General features: G+C 45.9%; 1 protein-coding gene across 1 annotated transcript; it reads right to left on the bottom strand.

The window, feature by feature from the left end:
* Nucleotides 1–3,229: 3,229 nt before the first annotated feature.
* On the bottom strand, nt 3,230–9,680 carry creg1 (cellular repressor of E1A-stimulated genes 1). The gene is made up of 4 exons (XM_072513666.1): nt 9,362–9,680; nt 6,238–6,357; nt 5,347–5,545; nt 3,230–3,534 (listed from the first exon to the last, which is right to left on the bottom strand). The coding sequence occupies exons 1-4, from the start codon at nt 9,632–9,634 to the stop codon at nt 3,518–3,520; spliced, it is 609 nt and encodes a 202-aa protein (XP_072369767.1). The 5' UTR covers nt 9,635–9,680; the 3' UTR covers nt 3,230–3,517.
* Between the last annotated feature and the right edge of the window lie 6,494 nt (nt 9,681–16,174).

The following is a 16,174-nucleotide window of genomic DNA, read 5'->3' as shown; positions in this document are numbered from 1 at the left end:
ACCATCCCCCTGGCCACCCCTCTCGGCCTTCCTCCTCACCACCTCACTCCCGTTCACTAGCATTACTTGCTAGTGCGGCAGCCCCTGCCCAAAGGCACCTCCCGGGGTCTCGAAATAATACTTCCAGCCCCAACCGCCACCCATAATTTCACCGGGTAGAGCATCCCAAATCTGATCAGCCACCGGTACCGTACCGCCTTGACATTATTGAACCCTGCCCGCTGATTCACCAATTCGGCTACGATGTCCTGATAAATTCTGCCCTTATTCCCCTCCTATTCGCCTGAATACTTCTCGCTGCCCCAACGCATAATCTTCTCTTTCTCCACAAATTTGTGGAGTCTCACAATCACCGCCTGTGGCGGCTCCCCAGATCTAGGCTTCTGCCTCAGAGACCTATGTGTTCAGTCACTTCAGGGGCCTTATCAAGCACCTCTTCTGCCACCAGCCCCGCCAGCATCTTCGCGACGTACCTCATAGCACTCACACCTTCCACTCCTTCAGGCAGGTCCACTATTTGCAGGTTCTGCCTTTGAGGTATTCTCCTGCTCCTCCCCGTTTGCTCTTAATCTTTTACAAAGGTCTCCTTGGAGACCTACTTCCTACTCCAGAGCCACCACACGATCGCTGTGGTCTGAGATCACGCCTTCGATCTCCCGAATCTGTAACACTTCTCCGCCCGTTCCAACGAACTCTTCAGGGGTGCCACAGTTCCTTCGATGGCCGAGCGGTCCTCTCATTTTCTTCCTCTGCTGGCAGAATTCCTCCTTAATAAAAGCCATCAACTGCTCCATCTGGGGCCTTTCAACTTGCAGCAGCCCTTCCCCCGCAGCCATCCTTACACTGGCTGCTGCAGCACCGGTTTCCTCCAACTCTTTAGCCTGTCTCCTGCCGGGTTTGGTAACCAGCAGACATACCACTCCCAGGGGAAACTACTCCTCCGACCTTCACCTACACCTTTTCATCAAAATTCCACCCAATATTGGGTAAAAAGAGCTCTTTTCTGGGCTTTCAAGCACAAACTGCCCTGTGTGCGACCACTCACACCATGGCCACAACCGGAAGTCTCCAAGGTCCATTCATGCCTGTCTCTTACCTTTTATGTATCAAAAAAAACTCTTGCAATCTTCTTTTAAATTATTAGCTAGCTTACACTCATATTTCATCTTCTCCTCCCTTATTGCTTTCTTTAGTTGTCCTCTTTGCTTTTAAAGGCTTCCCAATCCTCTGGCTTCCCACTAATCCTCGCCCGCCACATTGTATGCTTTTTCCTTTTGTTGGAACCTAGTAAGGCCTAGATTTGGGCCCGATTAATATTGGGTATTTTAAATTAAAGAATTCACCTGATTAAATTGGATATCCTAAATTAAAGGATTGGGAAATCCTCAGGCAGGCTGTTAGAATTCAGACTTGACCAAAGTCAAATACACAAACTGCCAGAATATGTCTGGACCTGCCCCGTCAATCACCCATCAAGGAGATCATTGCACTCAATTGATATGCACAGGTCTATTGCCAGTAGCCCAGATCAGGCCAGACTTTCCATCACCCAGAGTTTCTACAGTTATCTTATATGGGAACAGGTTATGTGCAGCCTACACCACCAGAGGTGGGACACCTGGGGCAGGCTCAGGTGGCCTGTCAAACGATGATCAACCGGAACATTGGCTGCTGAGACCCCCTCCTGAGGCATCATTGGCAGAAAACCAGAGGAAATGGCAAAAGGATGTGAAGGATGGCGGATAGAAACAGGCACTCCGGACCCCTCGAAAGCAAAGATGATCATCAGCATACAGGACACCCCGTGTTCGACCCCCTTACTATCCCTCTACACCTATCCAAAGTTCTTGGGGCAATGGCCAATGCCTCAACTGTAACATGAACAAGAGGGGGGATGTGGGGCACTCCTACCTCATTCCCCTGTGCAACTGAAAATACCCTGAGCTCACATAGTTTGTAAAAACATTGGCCGTGGGTACCTTATATAACCAATCCCACACCACAAACTTCCACACCACACCGTGTCCTTATCTCTCTTTAGCAAAGCGAGATGGAAGCTTGCCTCTGTCTCTGGGAGACTCCCGAGCCCTCAAACATTTCCACCAGCAGCACCAATCAATCAGCAAATGTTTTATAAATCCCCACCGGGAAACCGTCTGCATCCTCACATTTGGTGTTCTGACCTCCTCCACCCCCAGCAGCCCCTCCAACCCTTCCCAATCTGCCTCCTCCACCCAGGAACACTCCAAATCCTTCAAAAACTTCAACATATCCGATGACACATTCTGCGGCTTTGACCTATAGAGCATCTCAAACGCCCCATTAACTTGATCCAGCGCCGATAAACGTAACAGCCCTCCTCCCCACAAATCAATACAATTTCCTGGGAGGCCACATGCCACCTCAGCTAACCAGCCAAAAGATGACTGACCTCTCCATATTCGTACATTACCCCCCTTGAGCGTCGCAAAGCCTTATCACTAGATAGCAGATCAAATTGCATCTACAACTTCGTTCTACTAGCCAGAACCTCTTGCATCAAGTCACTTGAATATTTGCCATCCATCTCCAGGATCTCATCCACCAACCATGGGTCCTCCTCTTTCTCATCTTCCTGTCCTTATGTGCCTTGTACAAAATTACATCCACTCTCATCACCGCCTTCAGGGCCTCCCACAGTACCGAGGGCAACAGAAATCATCTCAGCTTTACTGCCCACTTAAATAAATACATTGCTAGACCATGGTGGGGCAGAGGAACCATAAGCACATGCAAATTATCATTTAGAAAGATAGAAATAAAAATTGACATCCCAGTACTTACATTTTTAATCAAAAATAGGCACTTGTGACAAATGTTTTAAATGCAGTATTTTCTCATGCAATATTAAAATACACAAGACGCATACAAGAGCATTACAATAGTCAGTATTCGGTATTTTGGAATCAATATGCTTCTCCCTGCTTTACATTTTTCCTCAGTTATATTTCACTAAATTTGTAAAGGTTATTCCTTTGTGGGGATATTTCAAAAACAATCAAAGCAATGTAAATACCAATTTGTTCTCAACCTTATAGTTATTTATAGAAAAAATACACAATTTTGTCCCAACTTATTACATATTATATTGGATTTTAGTGCATTCATATGAAGTACAAAAACACATTTGATTAATTACAATAAAATCATGAAAATTATTTTACTTCAACACCCAGTTCAAAGACAAAGCTTATCGGATTTTAGTTTATTCATATGAAGTACAAAGACATTTTTATTAATTACAATAAAAACACGAAAATTATTTTACTTCATCTCCCAGTTCAAGGACAAAGCAAGGTTATGATATACTCAAAATTGCAAGACAGTTCCAGCAATACTACAAACTATGCAAGATCATTTATAATGATGGATTTCTTTAATTGGTTCAAATGAGCATTTGTAGCATAACTTCCCTTTCTGTTGCAGCGGTCTTAAATTTAGGATAATCCACAAAATCCAGTGCTCGGATAGTCAACATTCACAATTTTTGTTCACCTGGAATAAGAAACCAGATATTACAATGGAATTAAAGGATGAGTATATTTCTCCCTTAATATAAATGTAATGAGTTTATGCAGGTTATGAATTATGTATAATCTGTTACTCCTGTATAATGTGTTTGAACTCCAGTTTCAATGAACGAGGAATATGTGCCAACTGAATCAAATGTAAAAATATTTTGTGCTGCGCTTTCGCATTTTTGATCTGCCAGAGGTCATTTCAATAACTAGACTCATCACAAGGAATTACTACTCAAGTCAAAAATCACTAAGTGTAAAAAGGGAATGAGGTACAAAGTTAAAAGGCTGTTTTGAAGGTATCTTTGCAGTTAGTACAGCCAAGGAATGCAGAGGTTGATTTTAAATCTTGAAGAGCAGCAGGAGGGGCAGACTTGTTTTGAGATGGAATTCAACAGTAGAGGCCTAGATCGCTGAATGGAAGGTTGCCATGATGGTCTGCCATCTGAAAGCTCTACGTCAAGGAGTATCTTCTAAAATGTGTTCGTCCAAGTTAAGAACTTCTGCTATCAGGGTATAGGAAAGCAATGCGCAAGTCCACCTCTAAAATGCTGAACACCAGCACAGGATTTACAGGACAGAGTACTTGATGAAGTGCACAGCATGGGAGGAACTGCTGGCAAAATTGTAAAAGGCTTAAATGGAGAATTCTAGAATTAGCGATTCAGCAAAAAAGTGTTCCAACAACTCATGGTACAGCTCACGAGATATGCCTATAAATAGTTTCTCAGCTCTGCAGTTCATTCAATCATGAATCATGACGTATACTGAACATTTAAATGCATTGTCACTGCACATACAGCACACAGGAGGGGTTGACATCTACAGAAGTCCACAACCTTTAGTACAGCCTGAGCACAGTGCAGACCACATGTTGAGCATGCACTGTAACAGGCTCATTTGTCAAGAGTTCAAACTCAGATACAGCTTCCATCACAAATGCTTTGGGGTTCTGAATGGTTTGGCCTACTTCAACAACCTTACTGCTGCTCAATAGTGTGCTCCCGCAGTATGCTGTAAATGTTGAAGGAACATCCACAGGGGCAAAAGTTGGAGCGGACACCAAGGTGGGGTTATCTCAGCAATTCTACACTAAGATTCAGGCACCTCGTTAAACTATTATAGGCCCAGGCTATTATACCTCAAAATCTATGGCACCTGACATTTTGCAGCAAACAAGAGGCGCAATGAAATACTGGAACAACTTCATCTCAAACAGATAGTCACTGACACATAGCAACCATCACATTTACTGCTTCTCTCCACAAGGGCGTTAGCAAGAGCGAGGACACTCACCATACATAATTAGAAGGAAAGATTGGGTATTGTGCCATCATTGAATAAAAATATCAGGAGTGGTTTCAAAGTGCTGCATTTAAAAGAAGCCATGATTTGCTCAAGTTCAAACTTTTCTTATTTTTATATACTACTTTGAGCAGTTCAGTTTCGTAACGGGTACATTCTAAAAACATCTCCAAATCAGCTGGAGCAAAATGTAACAGGGCTGTCACTGCACATGGGAAATAGGCAAAGCAAATGGAGTGATGCACCACTTTTTAAACTACTAAATTAATCATAATGATCATCACAACTGGTGATTCTAAAACGAATCAACACATGCTGCTCCTTTTAAAGTGAATAAAAGTAAACTTTAGTTTGCTGAATTCCCACAGAGCTGTATTATTAGGAATAACTACTGGCTTTGATTTTCGGTTTGGAAATTTGGACTGAGCACTCAAGCAGGATCCAACCCATCTCTACAAACTGAAACTGTTAGAAGGTGTTTTACCATTTCCTTCATATTCAGGCTTGACACTGTAGTACTCCTCTGGTGTTACTGTTTTGATTCCACCAAAGTAATCCAGGACCCAAATGTTGGTAATGTTGAGCTTGGCAAAGTACCATCCATGATCATGTGGCCAGTCAGGCATTGCTGGATGGCGGCTGAAGAGAGCTTCTTTGGCAAAATTGATTTCAGTCTTGTTCACCTGAAAAATTAATGTAGAGAATTCATCCTCTCCATAACTCAGTTCAAGGGCAATAAATGTTGGCCCAGGTAGCGACGCCCACATCCCATGTAAGAATTTTTTTTTAAAATTTTAAACTTAAGGAAACTAGAAAGTAATTTTTCCATTGATCATGCTTAAGGCAGTATCACAGATCAGAGCTGGCAAGAAGTTGCACCCAACTGTCTCACCCTCATAACAGGATGGCTGCCATGCAATTGAAGCAGTGAGAGGAACTGTCTAAAGGTATTGTGAAGTCACAAACTGTGGCACAAGTCCTAGTGGATATTTTTGTTGATGCAAATGTGCGCACATTGTGTCTTTATAACAAAACCGTCTCAAGAATGCAAACATCTATTTACACGCAACTGGAAAAAGCATCCGTAAAAAGAAACTCACAGCACAAGACATTAAAAAAAATAACTCTGAAATGGTGAAATAATGCAGGTTTAATTTACTGGCAATTCACTGAATTCCCTCACTCACACTCCTGTGGGAAGAAATATTGTCAGTGGGGCTAATGTTGCATGCTTCCAAGCACTCAGTTGGAATGCATTAACCGACAGCCACGAACAAAGAATGTTCCTGCCAAACCAGAGAGGTTGTGCGGAGTAATGGAAGAAAGCAGAAGGTTAAGGAGAGGTCAGAATTTCTCATACTAAACTGCAGAATACCATCATAATTGCTCCAGAGAGAATCACACGACAACAAAGTGGACTTTCGGGATCAAACTTTTGTTTCTTACAGTAGCCCGTCTCTGCCAAGGACATAGCCAGCGATACTTCTGCATTAACCTACAATAAAATTAAAAAGTGAGGCAGTAACACAGAATAGAAACCAAAATGTCAAATTATTCACAGTGATTTACACCCAGCAAGTATCTCTTAACAGAAGAACATTTAGTCCATCATGCCTGTTCTAAATCTTTGAAATTAACTCCATCCTAATTCTGATTAGTTCCATCCTTGCTCCATAGTTTTGCAAAATGTTCCTTTTCCAAGAATACATCTAATTCCCTTTTGAAGATTACTACTGAATCTTTTTTATCAACGCTTTTGAGCAGTGCATTCCAAATCTCTGCGTAAAATATTTCTCATCTACCATCTGATCTTTTGCCAATTATCTTAAATCAGTGTCCTCTAGTTACTAACCATCCTGTCAGAAACAGATTCTTCAGCACAGTCAGAAATACCTCAACATGTTGACACTTCCTTGCTCGAGGACAATAATCCCAAATTCTCTAGTATCTTCACATAACTAAAGTAATCTCTGGTAGATTTCTGACAATGCTCCTTTATGGTATGTGAGGCACTGACATCCTTGCTAAAGTCTGGTGCCCAGGGTGGGGACACATTGTCCAGCGGCAATCAGTGATTTTTTAATTAATTTGTTCATGGGATCATAAAATTTATCATAGAATTTACAGTGCAGAAGGAGGCCATTCGGCCCATCGGGTCTGCACCGGCTCTTGGAAAGAGCACCCTACCCAAGGTCAACACCTCTAGCCTATCCCCATGACCCAGTAACCCCACCCAACATTAAGGGCAATTTTGGACACTAAGGGCAATTTAGCATGGCCAATCCACCTAACCTGCACATCTTTGGACTGTGGGAGGAAACCGGAGCACCCGGAGGAAACCCACGCACACACGGGGAGGATGTGCAGACTCCGCACAGACAGTGACCCAAGACGGAATCGAACCTGGGACCCTGGAGCTGTGAAGCAATTGTGCTATCCACAATGCTACCATGCGATGTGGGCATTGCCAGCTGTGTCAGCATTTATTGCCCATCCCTAACTGCCCCCCCCCACCCACCCCCCAAGGGCAATTAAGAGTCAACCACATTTCTGTGGGTCTGGAGTCACATGTAGGCCAGACCAGGTAAGGACGGCAGATTTCCTTCCCTAAAAGGGCATTAATGAACCAAATGGGTTTTTATGACAATCGACAATGGTTTCATGGTCATCATTAGACTTAATTCCATATTTTAATTTAATTCAAATTTCGCCGTCTGCAGTGGCAGGATTTGAACCCGGGTCCCCAGGTTTAATCAGTTTATAAACATTGAACAAGTCTCTTGCTTTTGTACCCCAAGACTATAAATCTCATGTGCATAATGGCTTGATCAATTTGTTTTATCACCTTCAAAAGATTTATGTCTGTGAACCCCAGGTCTCTATTTTTGCACTCCATTTAGGTTGTATCATTTAGCACATATTCCAGCACCTCATTCCTTCCTCTGAAAGTATATCATTTGAATTCTCTGCATCGATCTCATCTGTCAAATATCTGCCTATGTCATACTATCTGCTTCACAGTTTACAGATGACACAAGACTTGAAAATGTAGTAAAGTTTGAAAATGTGCTCTCCCAACCAAAGTCCAGGTCAATATCTAACAAAGAACTTAATTGAAACATTTTTATTTAATGCAAAATATATTTTACCAAGTATTCATTAATGCTTAGATTGGGGATTGGTCAGTTACCAGAGGAAATATATACTCAAAACATTTACTCACACTGACTCAGCAGATTTCCAGGATTGCTGCTAATCTTTAAACGTGCACCAATGTAGTTATCAGCAAGGTGCAGCCTTTTAAGGTGTCCACGTCAGCTGAATTTTTTGTAAAACTTTATTTACTTCAAACAGTGGAAAAAAAATGTTTATTTTGAATTTAAAACTCTTTCTTCCCAGGGCTTTGAAACTGTGAACCCTTTAACCTGTTATTACTTCTGTTAAAATTGACAGTTTTTTCCAAATATTCTGGATCTCATTTATTTCTCAGGCTGATTTTTTTCTCACTCATTTGTCTACTTCTGTCCCCACACTTTCAACTCGGTCCTTAAACTCTTACATTTCCAGATCACATGAATGAATCATTGTGAGCATTCACTACCACTGACATTGTAACCGTTACTGGCAGAGCACAACTTAAATGAAACAAACTACAAATATAAATGTTGACATAACTAAGCTGGTAAATCAGTATCCAAATGTTGTGAATCTGTTAGTAGCCTCTTGCCTCGGAATTAGAAGGTTGTGGGTTCAAGTTCTCTCCAGGCTTCCGCATACAAAATAAATGAACATTGACACAGTACTGCTGCAATAAGTGAGTGCTGCACTGTCAGAGGTGCTATCTTTCAGATGCAACATTAAACTGAGGTCACATCTCAGGTAGACCGAAGATTCCTTTGCACTATTTTGAAGAAGCATAGGGGAGTTATCCCCAGTGTCCTTCCCAATATTTATCCCTCAATCAGTGTTAAAAAAAATGATTTTGTGGCCAGTATCACATCGCTGTTTTGAGAGTGTTTGCTGTGTACAAATTGGTTGCCACATTGCATCAGTGACTACACTTCAAAAACACTCCATTAAGTGCTTCCAAGACTTCCAGTGTTCATGAAAATGCTCTACAGTATATAAAAGCAAATTATCCTTTTTTCTTCTAATGTTAATTTGCATTTAATGTGTGAAGTTTATAATTTGTTGCTTATAATAACAACATTTTGACTGGTAAGCGGCACACAGTATTTAGAAATATCAGTAATTTTTGAAAGGTGGTAACATACCACAGGTGTTATTATCACAGAATCGTTGGTGTAGAAGGAGGCCAATTGGCCCATCGAGTCTGTGCTGGCTCTCTGACAGCATTTCACCTAGTCCCATCCCCCTGCATTCCCACCAAACTTTGCAGGTTTTCTTTTGAGATAGGAATTCATTGAGAGTTGAAGAGGTGCAATAGGGGATAACTAATGCAGAGCTGGGTGTATGTGTTGTAGCAGTCAGCCTCTTACCTGCATGTCCTTCACCGAGATGTCCAATGGGGTCAGGTACAGATAGGGGTGTCCACTGCCCTTCCCCAGCGGCCCATCGCTCACCGAGAAGATATTGGAGAAAGGCCGCCCTCCCACCGCAGGGTGTGTGGAGATGGTGGCCACCGAGCCCCAGTCACAGGCATGGACTATGTACCGGGCCATTCGGGCCACTTCATCGTGAGGGGGGATCGAGCTCGACCCCCGGAGGAAGGTGAACAGAACCAGGAGCAAAGCGAACTCACAGCGCAACATTGTCAAGCCGACTGACTGACAGTGCCGTCTCCCCGCCCGCGCAGGCGCACAGCGTCCGGCTATCATGTGAGTCAGGAATGCTAATAAGCAGGGAGCAGCAGGAATTATCACAGAGCTGTACGCAATTCACCTACATTTTTTATTAAAGCTGTGATGTGGAGATGTCGGCGTTGGACTGGGGTGAGCACAGTAAGAAGTCTTACAACACCAGGTTAAAGTCCAACAGGTTTGTTTCGAATCACTAGCTTTCGGAGCACAGCTCCTTCCTCAGATGAATGAAGGAACTGCGCTCCGAAAGCTAGTGATTTGAAACAAACCTGGTGGATTTTAACCTGGTGTTGTAAGACTTCTTACTGTTATTAAAGCTGTGCACAATTCACCAACAACCCCCCATCCAACAGAGCTTTACAAAATTCACCTATACCCCGCTAACAGCTGTATACAATTCACCTACACTCCTCCGTCAACAGACAGAGCTATGCACAAATCATCAACACCCCCACAACAGAGCTGTACATGATTCACGTACATCCTCTTATTAAAGCTGTGCACAATTCACACCCACCCTCCAACAGCGCTGTACACAATCCACCTACAGACACCCAACAGATAGCGCTGTATACAATTCACCTACAACCCCCTAACAGATAGAGTCCACAGTTCACCAACACGCCCCAACAGATAGAGCTGTACACAATTCACCAACATCCCCCCCCCCCAACAGAGCTGTACACAATTCACCTACACACACCCCTAACAGATAGAGCTGTACACATTTCACCTACACCTCCCCCCCCCCCCAACAGAGCTGTACACAATTCACCTACACACACCCCAAACAGATAGAGCTGTACACAATTCACCTATGCACTCCCAACAGATAGAGCTGTACACAGTTCACCTAAACCCCCAACAGATAGAGCTGTACACAATTCACCAACACCCCCCAACAGATAGAGCTGTACACAATTCACCAACACCCCCCTACAGAGCTGTACACATTTCACCTACACCCCCCCCAACAGAGCTGTACACAATTCACCTACACCTCCCCCCCCAACAGAGCTGTACACAATTCACCTACACACACCCCTAACAGATAGAGCTGTACACAATTCACCCACACACACCCCTAACAGATAGAGCTGTACACAATTCACCTACACACCCTAAACAGATAGAGCTGTACACAATTCACCTACACACACCTCTAACAGATAGAGCTGTACACAATTCACCTATGCACTCCCAGCAGATAGAGCTGTATACAATTCACCTATACCCCCCCCCTTAACAGATAGAGCTGTACACAGTTCACCTAAACCCCCAACAGATAGAGCTGTACACAATTCACCAACACCCCCCTACAGAGCTGTACACATTTCACCTACACACCCTAACAGAGCTGTACACAATTCACCTACACACACCCCTAACAGATAGAGCTGTACACAATTCACCAACACCACCCAACAGAGCTGTACACAATTCACCTACCCACATCCCTAACAGTTAGAACTATACACAATTCACCTACATACACTTACACACACCCCTAATAGAGCTGTACACAATTCTCTTACAACCACCCCCATAAAGCTGCAGACAATTCACTTACACACACCACTAACAGATAGATCGGTACAGAATTCACCGATACACGCCCCTAATAAACAGAGCTGTACACAATTTGCCTATACACTCCCCTATAGTAATAGACATAGAGCTATACACAATGCACCGATACACTCTCCTATTAGACACAGAGCTGTGCACAATTCACTGATATACTCTCCTAATAGACACAGAGCAATACACAATTTGCCTAGTTACTCCCCTATAGTAATAGACACAGAGTGTTGATGCACTATCAATTACGACGAGACGAGAGTAGAATGTAATCGAGGCTTTATTACACAGAGATGTGTGGCCTCCTACAGCAGCTGACAAAATGGCTGCTGTACGGAGAGCACACATATTTATACTCCGCCTACTGGGCAGAGCCAGCAGGCAGGGATCTACCCCCTTACCTGTAGTACAGGGGCCTTACCGTAAAACCCATATATATACAGTACAATACATCAGTGGTGACTACCACATTCACCCCCTGTTAAAAATGAGTCCAGCGGGGGTGGTGGAGATCTATATACAGACAAACTGCTTTTAAAAAGCACAGAGAATATTACAAATTTAGGCGGTCCGGTGCCTTGATCTGTCGTCGAGAGCACCGCAGTGCTGGTGGCGACTCAGGCGTCGGCTTGATCTTTGGTGACTCCGGGAGTGTGTCGAAATCCTCTTCATCCCCGCGGAGGACGGATTGTCCTGGAGCGGGGGCTGCGGTGGGGTGCGCCAGGGGAGGGGAGGGTGCCGCCGGGCCAGTGGGGGGGGGGTGTGGACCCAGTTGGTGCCAGGTCCCTGAGGGAGACTGTGTCTTGGCGGCCATCGGGGTACGCTACGTAAGCGTACTGCGGGTTGGCGTGGAGTAGCTGTACCCTCTCAACCAATGGGTCCGCCTTGTGTCTACGGAGGAGAACGGGTCCTGGAGCTGCCAGCCACATTGGGAGCGAAACCCCAGAGGTGGACTTCCTGGGGAAGACAAAGAGACGTTCATGGGGGGTTCCGTTAGTGCACAGTGCACAGGAGCGACCGAATGGAGTGAAGTGCATCGGGGAGGACCTCCTGTCAGCGGGAGGCCGGGAGATTTCTGGACCGTAGGGTCAGCTGGACGGCCCTCCATACCGTCCCATTCTCCCTCTCCACCTGCCCATTTCCCCGGGGGTTGTAGCTGGTCGTCCTGCTCGAGTCAATGCCCCTGTTGAGCAGAAACCGACGCAGCTCATCGCTCATAAATGAGGATCCCCGGTCGCTGTGGACATAGGCGGGGAAACCGAACAGAGCGAAGATGGTGTTGAGGGCTTTGATGACGGTCGCAGACGTCATATCGGGGCATTGTACGGCAAAGGGGAATCGGGAATATTCGTCGACCACACTGAGGAAGTAGGTATTGCGGTCGGTGGAGGGGAGGGGCCCTTTGAAGTCCATGCTGAGGCGTTCAAAGGGGCGGGAGGCCTTCACCAAGCGTGCATGGTCTGGTCGATAGAAGTGCAGTTTACACTCCGCACAGACCTGGCAGTCTCTGGTGATAGCCCTGACTTCCTCAATGGAGTAGGGCAGATTGCGGGCCTTAATGAAGTGGTAAAAATGGGTGACTCCTGGGTGACAGAGATTGTCGTGCAGGGTCCGGAGTCAGTCCACTTGTGCGCTGGCACATGTACCTCAGGATAGGGCATCAGGGGCTCGTTGAGCTTACCGGGGCGATACAATATCTCGTAGTTGTAGGTGGAGAGCTCGATCCTCCACCTCAAGATTTTATCGTTTTTGATCTTGCCCCGCTGTGTGTTGTTAAACATGAAGGCAACCGACTGTTGGTCAGTGAGGAGAGTGAATCTGCTGCCGGCCAGGTAATGCCTCCAGTGCCGCACAGCTTCAATGATGGTTTGGGCCTCCTTTTCGACGGAGGAGTGCCGAATTTCGGGGGCATGGAGGGTGCGGGAAAAGAATGCTACGGGCCTGCCTGCCTGGTTGAGGGTGGCGGCCAGGGCGACGTCTGATGCGTCACGCTTGATTTGGAAGGGGAGCGTCTCGTCGACCGCGTGCATCGCGGCCTTGGCGATGTCGGCCTTGATACCGTCGAGGGCCTGGTGAGCCTTCGCCGTCAGTGGGAAAACGGTGGATCGGATGAGTGGGCGGGCCTTGTCCGCATAGTTTGGGACCCACTGGGCGTAATACGAAAAGAACCCCAGGCATCGTTTGAGGGCCTTGGGGCAGTGGGGGAGGGGGAGTTTCATGAGGGGGCGCATGCGATTGGGGTCGGGCCCCAGAACTCCGTTCTGGACCACGTAGCCGAGGATGGCTAATCAGTTCGTGCTGAACACGCAATTCTCCTTGTTATACGTGAGGTTGAGGAGAGTGGCGGTGTGGAGAAATTTGGAAAGGTTAGCGTCGTGGTCCTGCTGGTCGTGGCCGCAGATGGTGACGTTGTCCAGGTACGGGAAGGTGGCCCGCAGTCCGTACCGGTCAACCATTCAGTCCATCTCCCGTTGGAAGACCGAGACCCCGTTGGTGATGCCGATGGGAACCCTAAGGCAGTGTTCTTCAAACTTTTTTCCGGGAACCCATTTTTACCAACCGGCCAACATTCGGGACCCAACCCGGCCGACCTTCGCGACCCACGCCGGCCGACCTTCGTGACCCACCATTTTCTCTTACCTTGTTTGCTGCTGAAAAAAATGGAGGAAATGGTTTTGGGTCCCTTTGGCCCTCGTACACGCTCCTCCAATGGAACCTGTTGGATGAAGGTGAAGCCTTCCGGTGTCGGAAAGTATGGAGTCTCCATCTGCACAAAGTTCTGCATTTTTTTCCTGTAAATGTTTATCAAACAAAACCCCACCGAACGTGTAAAAAAAATTTTTTTTTTAATTAATTAAATAAATGAAAAAATAAAAATTAAATGAATAAAACCCCCCTGAACTTGTAAAACAAAAAGCTGCGACCATTTAAAAAAATAGCGGCCGCACAGCGCATGTGCAGCGATGATCGTGTGTGCATGCGCAATGCGGCTGAATGTTTTTTTAGATTTTCGCGGACATTAAAAGCCGGTTGCTGCGCGGGTATTTGCGCGAAGTACTGCTCCGCGACCCTCCCAACACCCGCCCGCGACCCACCCGCGGGTCGTGCCCCCGAGTTTGAAGAACACTGCCCTAAGGAAATGGTAAAGGCAGCCGTCTGCATCAAACGCAGTGTACGGGCGGTCCGCCTTGCGAATGGGGAGCTGGTGGTAGGCAGATCTCAGGTCCACTGTCGAGAAGACCCGGTACTGTGCAATCTTATTGACCATATCAGATATGCGTGGGAGGGGGTATGCGTCGAGCTGCGTGTACCGATTGATGGTCTGGCTGTAGTCAACGATCATCCTGTTTTTCTCCCCCGTTTTCACCACTACCACTTGGGCTCTTCAGGGGCTGTTGCTGGCCTCGATGATATCTTCCTACAGCAGCCGCTGGACCTCAGACCTGGTGAAGGTCCTGTCCTGGGTGCTGTACCGTCTGCTCCTGGTGGCGACGTGTTTACAATCCGGGGTTAGGTTTGCAAACAGGGAAGGCGGGTCGACCTTAAGGGTCGCGAGGCCGCAAACAGTAAGGGGTGGTAGGGGCCTGCCAAATTTCAGGGTTAGGCTCTGGAGGTTGCACTGGAAGTCCAGGCCGAGTAGCAAGGCAGTGCAGAGGTTGGGGAGGACGTAGAGCCGGAAGCCGCTGAACTCTACGCCCTGGACGGTGAGGGTGGCGATGCAGTACCCCCGGATTGCCACGGAGTGGGATCCAGAGGCCAGGGAGATTCTTTGGAGTTTCCATGTGACTCTAAACCCACAACAATGTGGTTTCTGGCCCAGCCAGCAACACCCACATCCCATGAACGAAGAAAAGAAGACTGAGCTGCAAGGAGAATGAGGACTTTTCGACGAAGGAAAGATCCAAGAAAGAGGACTGAAGAGCATCAAGCTTTGGAGTCCCTAGACTAGATTTCCAGCTGGGACTGAAGTAGGAGCTTCAATTGTTTTTCAACCCTGGAAACTATCAGCTCTTTGGCAGTTTGATCACCCGTGGACTGTAAGATGGAATCAAGCAATACATCCTCTCTGGAAGACTCTTCATGGGCACCCAACTGTAGACTAAGTACTGCATTGGGAGGTGCAGAGAAATAAAGATCTGAATGCTGCTCAGCTGCTAGAAACACAGCTGGCTCCTTAAAAAAGGCATCAGAGACTTCATATGAAGAATCTATCGATTGCAAAGAAGAATCATTCTCTGGGACCTTATCCTCCAACAGATCACTCAGTGATGCAACATCTTCTTCCAAATCACTTCCTTCTGGAAAGAGCCAGTTCAGATGCAGCAGGTCTTCATGGGTATAGGCACCACCCACTGCAGTGCTTTCTTTATCTGCCACCTCCCGTGAGGAGCGGAGAGAGACATGACTTCAGTCTCTACCTGGAGGCGAATGGATGGTGTCTCTGTAAAAGAAATAACCTCTCTGCTCATTGAATAAACTTCCTCAGCAGTAATTCCACTGGTTCGAAGTAAAAGGTTAAAGATTCCATGAAGGTCATTGAGTTGTTCAAATGCTGGTCATCCTCTGTTTTTTTCCAGAATTCCTAGAAGTATGCCAATAACTACACTCAATAAGGATGTGCATTGATTGTGGACAACATAGAGATGCCCCTTGTAATGAACAAAAGCAATAATCCTCTCTTTAATTGCCCATGTAATCAAGATGGTGATCTGCTCAAAGCCCGCACAATTACTCTGCTGACATCACGACACATCACGTGACGCAGAGCTAGCAGGAATGTATTCTCTGATACATAACGTCTCTCCCTCCTTACTTCCTTCGTGCAACGCCTGCAATTAACATTTATACACTAGATCCCCTTATGCATTATTTCTACACATATATACAATTCAGTAAACCTCTGTGGTGGGC

This window comes from Scyliorhinus torazame, chromosome 8 (assembly GCF_047496885.1).
Source record: "Scyliorhinus torazame isolate Kashiwa2021f chromosome 8, sScyTor2.1, whole genome shotgun sequence".
Taxonomy (NCBI): Eukaryota; Metazoa; Chordata; class Chondrichthyes; order Carcharhiniformes; family Scyliorhinidae; genus Scyliorhinus; species Scyliorhinus torazame.
This window is presented reverse-complemented; position numbering and strand designations above follow the sequence as displayed.